Below are 7,612 nucleotides of genomic sequence, written 5' to 3' on the forward strand. Positions count from 1 at the left end.
TCATCAAATGACACTCAACTCGTATGACAGCTTTTCGAGCATCTTCTCTTTTCCATTTCTCCTTTCTTATTTGTAGGATTGTGATACATGGTTTAGCATCTATCGATTCCTTTTGAAGTACGAATGACCTATATAGGCATATTCATATACTAAATTACATTTACTTAAAAGGTCATATCTAAAAACACAAAATAGGTTGAATGGAATGGGCGATAGATATTAACAAGAAAATTAAGAGAATAGGTCATTAGGATAAGTTAATAATAATATTAACAAGGAGATTAAGAGAATTAGGATAAGAAAGTACTAGTAACATCTAAGCTTGAAGGGGCATAATCAACCAAAAAAATATTATAAAGAATGCGAAATACAATGGGCAAATGCAATGAATCAAGAGTGGAGTGTGGACCAAGGTAAGACAAACTACAAATGCAATTGCATGTATAGTAGGATAAATATAATTCAATGTGTCTTCTAAATTTAAATTAGTCACTCGTGCCACGAGCATGACCCACACTAACGATGGGTCACGTGACTGCTTAAATTGTTTTACGTATGATAGTTCCATTGCCAAACTTTGGTAGTCAAATATTGACCATGACTACACACGTGTGCCATGAATGCCATCATAGGTGATTGTGTGGATTCAAGTGTGAAGAGTCTACCATACATGGCATATACCGCTCTTAATTAATTTATTTTTTTAAAATTTTGTTTATCCTCGCTTTTTCTTTTTTTAATGACTCAAATGTAACTAGCCCATACTTTTGATGTTTCTTAAAACAAAAACTTTTGTATGCATTTGATGTTAATTTAGGGTAACTTTTACTCCGTAGACTTTTTAGGACAATTTTTATCAATAAAACATAAATATCTTTATACTACCTCCGATTTTTATTATTTGCAACTAAATTTAAGGTAACTTTATAGCAAATGTACAATATTTTATTTTACATCCGATTTGTTTAAAATATTTATCTTCTTAGGGTCCGTTCACATTTACTGAGGGAAATAGAGTTTAGAGATAGAGTTTGAGGTAAATAGTACTCCGTAATTGGTAAAGATTTTAACTGTTTTACGTTAAGTTTAACCGTGTCAAAACTCAAAAGGCGTCGTCAGTCGTCAGTCGTCAGACTTGTCGCTACTGATAAGTCTCGCGCACTCGCTCCAACAGCTCTTCCTTCAATTTGATCAGGTTCGTTGTTTAATTTTTCCTCAATTTTCTTAACAATGTCAAAGTTTGTGCATTTAATTTCTTGATTTAATTGATGAACCTGCCTGTTTTTCCCTATTTTTACTACACTTTTGCCCTTGTGATGGATGGAGATAAACTTGGATTTTCTCTTTGATTTGATGATTTTTAACCTATAATTATCGAATTTATATTCAAGTATGGGAAATACAGTAGTATAACATTGGTTTAAAATTTATAACTCCTCATAATTTTAGGAGCACAGAGGATGGAGGTTGATGGAATGAATGTGGCGGAAACGGAGACAGAGAAGAGGATTAAGAGGAGAAGGTTAACACCCACTTCTAAATTGGAAAGTGCTGAGGATGCTCGTATCTGGGTTCGTTTGGTGGTGACAGAACTGCATTCGAAGACATCACCTTATACCAGATCAAAAATGATGCCGCAGGTCGTAATTTCATCCCTACAACCATCACTGAGCCTGTTTCTGGTGGCAAACCCTCTTATACCCGCCCTCCTAAAAACAATAACATCTATAATTCATCTCACCGCTTTCACTCTTTTGATTTCACCCAGCCTCACCTTCAGTGTGAGATCAGTGGAACTCCCCTTAACACTCCTCGCTACCTCCCCAAACTGGTTACCATGGATGGTAAGCTTTATGTTTTTGGCAGTTATGATCTTTCTGATGAGGAAGCTTGTTTTGGTGAGGTGTATGATCCTAGCATCGGATATTGGGTGCCACTTCCAAAGCCTCCCTTTGGTAGGTTGTTCGACGATGAACTCATAGTTTTACCCATGCCCTAGTATGGGAGGCTTTTAGTGTTGGGATACTATTCCAAAATAGTGTACACCTTTGACACACTCACATGGTATTGGCATCCTTTCAACAATTGTCCTGATCTTGCTAAAAAACTCTCCAGCTTTGGCGTTAGGCGTAGGACTGATGTTCTAATCTCTGAGTCCAATGCTGTTCTCTACTGGATCAGCCGGAGTGGGCGCTTATGTGCCTACAATTTGTTAAATGGCAAGCATTGTACTACAGTCCTCTCTGGCTTTGAGAGTGAATATGTAAACCATGTTTTGAGGGACTACATTGCCCATCCTTTAGTGTTTCTATCCTTATCCAAAAATCTCTTTGCCATCATATGGTGCCAAAAATGCATGGATGATTGTGGTCGTCTGTCATCTTGCTTGAGTATCAAGATGTTGCATTTCAATACGAATATTGATACTGATTCTGATTCTGATAACAAGATTGAGCCCTTCTTGGCTGTTACTATGGGGAAATGCCTGACTTATACGTTTCAGGACTTAAGTGTCAATTTAATTGATGCTTACTTGATGTGAGTTTCTCTACATCCATCACTACACTCCCCCCTCCTAGCTTTTGTTAATACGATACGAGTGCTATATTTTCTGTTACCTTCTATGAAGTACTTTCATATATTGTGTTGGGATTAATGATATCAACCTTGCTCTGAATTGGTAGATTAAGTAGATTTATATTGGCTGTCTTTAGTTCTGTTAGGCTCCAAGACTGCTGGTAGAAAATTGTTTCAGGACATAGTGTTTGTAGGGAAATTGTTGTCCAAAACAAATAGATAATGAATATAAGAGAAAATTGGCAGAAAATGTACTACAAATTTTCTTTTAAAGTGGGATTAGCAGTTTCAGTACTTGGCCTAAAATAATCTGGGGATTGGCTGCAATGCTTGTTCTGTCCATTATGTGACTTGGGGTCTTAGGCTGGTATGATTCATGTAAAAAAAAAAGTCATTGCTAAAGTTGGTTTTAGAAATTTTATAACTACTAGTCAATTTCTATGTCCTCATCTACTGCAATTAGAAGGCATAGTTGTTGCATCACATATGAAGCCTGTGTATGATCCATCCCCCTGTTAAATTGACTGAAGAACATGTGAGAAATCGGGTTGTAGGGATAGAAATCTTTACATCATGCTTGAAGTGTCGGCTCTGCATGTTTTGTGGAATTGTTTGGCAAGGTAAGTTTGCTCGGGGATGAGCAAAAGCTATATCAGAGTATTAATATCCTTTTGGGTTCTCTTTAATTGGGCATTTAGAGTACTAGATATAATTAAAAAAAAAAAAAAAAAAAAAAAAAAAAAAAACACTTTGTTTGAAGCATGATATGCCTTGAAATGGACTTTTGCACTCTTATACAGAAAATATCTGCATGCAATCGTGCATTTCATTCTCAGCTAGTATTGCATATTTTGTTTGTCCCTGAACTTGATTTTTTCTACCTGTCAGGGACTCGGGGATAAAGATGAAGGGAGGTTATCAGCTCCGTGGCCGCTGCCTCCGGGTAGCATAGAAAGCTGGCTGTTGAAGGATGTGAAACCTTGGGAGTTGCTGCTAAGAGTTACATGTTAAGCCAGTGTCTTTATTTAATGTGTATGCATTATTTTATTTTGAGTATGTACGGTAAAACTTACTTGGAAGTTGAAACTCATTTCTAGGGAGTTATCATCCATTTTAAGAGCAAGTTATTTCACGTTATGTTTATTAGTTTGGATTAACTTAATTTGTGAAGTTAATGGTGAAGTATTGTGAATTATGGCCTTAAATTGTAATTTTGGTTGTTGTGTTTATTTTTTAAGTAGCCCGAAGATGTGAATAGGGATGTCAATGGGGTGGGGCGGATGTTGCCCATCCCCATCCCTACCTAACATTTTCATCTCTATCCCTATCCCCATCCCCGCGGTTAAGGGTGTGCATTTTTGGACCTAGACTGGAAAACTGACCTGGACCGGACCGGACTGTAGGATTTCGGGTCGGTCCTTAGAAATGAGAAATTTCGGGTTTCCGGTCCGGTTCGGGTAAAAAACGGAGTATTACAGTCTGGACCGGAAACCCGGGAATTTTTTTTTTTTTTTTTTAATTTCCTAAAAACCCTAAGATTCAATCAGACAATCAGTATCATTCTCACGCCTCTTCAGCTCTTCTTTCCTTTTCTCACTCTCTTTCCTCCTCTGCTCCGCGCCTCCGCCCCCGATCTCAACCACGGCACCGCCGCAACCTGCCGCAGCTCACTTACTTCCAATCTCCCTCTCACAGTCTCACTTACTTCCAAAGTCTTATTAATCCCCCACCCACCAATCCACCACACCGGAGAAACAGACCAGCGAGGCTACAACCACCACATGGGACACGAGCAGTCGGACTCCACCTGGTCGGCGGCCTGCTACCTTCTGGCGAAGCTTAGAACGACCCACTTGCTATGAATCTCTATTTTCAACCCACCAGCCACCAAACTCCCAACTGTAGATCTGATTTTTTTTATTTTTTTATTTTCAAATTGTATTATTTTATTTGATATACTATGTAATTAGTTTAATTTAGTATGTAATCTTACTACATTTCTTAATTATCATATTAATTTTTAATTTTTCATTTTAATTTTTGAATACTACGTAGATCTAACAAATTTTCTATAAAATGCTGGAAAATTCTATAATTCCGGTCTTTTCCGGTCTAAAACCGGAACGGACCATTTAAAACAGGTCCAGACCGGAACCGGACCGGTTGATTACGGTCCGGTCCCCGGTCCTTAAAAACATGTGATTCTGGGTTCCGGTTTTGGACCGGTGCACAGTCCTACCCACGGCGGGTCTAGAATTCATCCCATCCCCGCCCCGATGGGTACAACTCCGAAACCATCCTTCTCACCCCTCACTTGGATATCCACCCCACCTAAACCCCACCAAAGACCCGCCTAATTTCCACCCAAGACCCGTCTATTATCCGCTTTTCAAATACACAATCCAACATAATTAATATTGATTACAATAAAAAAAAAAATTATTCTTAAAATTATACATGTTTTTGTTTATGATATAAGTGTAGTACAAAGTATTATAATTAATATTTTATTTCTCGTAATTATTTTATAAAACAGCATAAAAGTGAAGTATAATTTTGTTTTTAAAGATATATAAATGTAGGTATGAGATGGAGATGGGACGGGTACAAAGTGAAGCAGAGATGTGGCGGGTACAACTTAAAATCAACCCCCACCCCATTACCCATAGCAGGTATAATTATTATCCTCATCCCCGCCCCACCACCAGCCAACCGAGACCCATCCCACTGAGGCACTGACATCCCTAGATGTGAAGACTACTACAATTTTTTCGGGTTTATACTACTATGATTTTTCTTAGCGTAATTGCTCAAGAGATTTTGGCAATGGAGTGGGGTACCTTGTTAAAGTTTCTCCTAGCAAATTAAATCTAAAGGTACTAAAAGCAAAATTACATCTAGATTATCATCTAATCATATTATAATATCTTGTTTGTTTTTGTTTTTCTGCTTTTTGTTTCTCATTTAATAGTACGAGTATTATCTAATCATCTAAACGCCCACCTTTTGAGCATTGACACTTACAAGTTATTTGCACATGACACATGTGGCCACCGAGCCATGTGCCATCCTCTTCATTGCACACGGTCACTACACCAGTTCATAATCTTCATAAACTTAATTAATCAATTCTGGATTAACATGATCAATTATTATTGGCTAATTTAGGACTTGTTCTGATTGACTGAACTGAACTGAAACTTAACTTATTGGAACTAAACTGAAAATAATTTGAAGAGAACATGCCCTTAAATAGCATGTTATATTAATTACGGAGTACTGTAATTATTTAATTCAATTCATAAGTTGTAAAAAAAAAAAAAATATGGCCAATTTGAAAGTTAATGACAAAATGAACAATTATTAACTTCACTTTAGAGCATCAACACTCGTGGTATAATTTTGTGCCACGGTGTAAAAACTCATCAAAAACTTGCAATTTTTCACTACATTAGTGGTATAAAAGTATACCATTTGATGGTATATACCATCTCATGATAAACATTTGCTTCGATCCCCGTGAAACATGAACCAACCAGGTCACGCCATGTGGCCTGGTTATCATGTATTTTTTTTTCAATTGCATTTTAAGAAAAAATTATAAAGTTAAAAATTATGAAAAAATTACCATTGTTCATAATTTTTCAAGATCTACACATAGACACCCATATTGATATAGTTTTATATATTTTTTCGAATTCGCTTTTACTATTTAAATTGCTTATTTTATTTAATTAACTTTACAAACATTAATTAGTTATTTCCAATAATAAAATGAAATATAATTATAATTAAGTTAAGTGTATTATTGATACAAATAGGAGAGAGAAAGTGTGGTGGTAAACTTTTTTTATACCATGGGTGGAATGATTTTTTGAGAAGTATTGTGGTATAGATGATGACATGATGTGGAGGAGTGAGAAAGTGGTAGAGAGAGAGGGATGGTATAAATTTTTATACCATCAGTGATGATGGTCTTAAGAGTACTTTCATAATTTCATGTGTTCCCTTACAAGACATGGCCAATTTCAAATCCATTTATCAATTTAGTCTTTACTTGCAAAAATAAACAATAGGACAGTAGTACCATTTCGTATTTATTTAGAGGTTGAGGGACACATTTCACTGTTTTTCTTATATTATTGTTGTTGTTGTTATTCAACTTTTATTTATTGCACTCTTATATTATTTTATAAATTTCACGTACCTTAACTCAATAACTTGCATCTATTATTGAAATCATGCTAGATAATAATACTCCGTATTTTATTCTCCTAGTACAAAAATTATTATTGGAAATAATGAACTAGGCTGCATGTTGTAGTAATTTCTGTAATTTTTTTTTTTTGGGAAAACAAAAAAAAAAAAAAGAAATACTGAACACCCTAATCCAGGAGAGAGAAAGATTCTACTGAACACCCTAATTCAATCAATAAATACTTGTTCTTTCAAAGCAAAAAAAAAAAAAAAAAAAAAAAAAAAAATCAATAAATACTTGGTACGGAGTACGAGTATTAAAAAGAGATTAAAATGCTTGGAAAACAAGCAGAACACCCTAATCCAGGAGAGAGAAAGATTCTACAAAAGCATTGCGTCACTCTTTGCTCCCTTGTTTACAGACATGCCTAAACAATGGGAACCACTCTTAATTTCTCTATTTAATAGTTCTCTCAGCAGAACTTTTGTGTAAATTAATCAATAATTATGCAATTGGTGATTATTTGAAATGCATGATTAAGGGTCTGTTCACTTCACCTTAATTTCAGTTCAGTTCAGCTTCAATCGGTTCAGTCCAGTTTAGTTTAATTCAGCTCCTAATTTCTTTCTCTCATAAAATATTCATTTCAACTCACTTCAATTCAGTTCATTTTAGTTCAGTTCATCTCCAATCAGTTCAGTTTAGCTCCAATCAGTTCAGTTCAGTTCAGCTCAGCTCAATTCAGTAAATGTGAACATACCCTAAGTGATTATATTACCACGTACAAGTATATGTTCTTGTTAGTAAACAATTGTTGATTATGTATTTTAACTTTAG

General features: G+C 35.6%; 1 protein-coding gene across 3 annotated transcripts; it reads left to right on the top strand.

Annotated features, from left to right (window-relative positions):
- Positions 1–912: 912 nt before the first annotated feature.
- On the top strand, positions 913–4,046 carry LOC145568169 (uncharacterized). 3 transcript variants are annotated; one of them, XR_014095781.1, is made up of 3 exons: positions 913–1,195; positions 1,458–2,538; positions 3,466–4,046. XR_014095781.1 is itself a non-coding variant. In XM_081627610.1 (3 exons), the coding sequence occupies exons 2-3, from the start codon at positions 1,461–1,463 to the stop codon at positions 3,586–3,588; spliced, it is 507 nt and encodes a 168-aa protein (XP_081483736.1). In that variant the 5' UTR covers positions 913–1,195; positions 1,450–1,460; the 3' UTR covers positions 3,589–4,046. The 3 variants fall into 3 exon arrangements, 1 of the variants encoding a protein (XP_081483736.1); XR_014095780.1 differs by having other exon boundaries at positions 1,450–2,538; positions 3,466–4,045; XM_081627610.1 differs by having other exon boundaries at positions 1,450–1,844.
- Positions 4,047–7,612: the final 3,566 nt, after the last annotated feature.

This window comes from Chenopodium album, chromosome 11, assembly GCF_948465745.1.
Source record: "Chenopodium album chromosome 11, dcCheAlbu1.1, whole genome shotgun sequence".
In the NCBI taxonomy this organism is placed as follows: Eukaryota; Viridiplantae; Streptophyta; class Magnoliopsida; order Caryophyllales; family Amaranthaceae; genus Chenopodium; species Chenopodium album.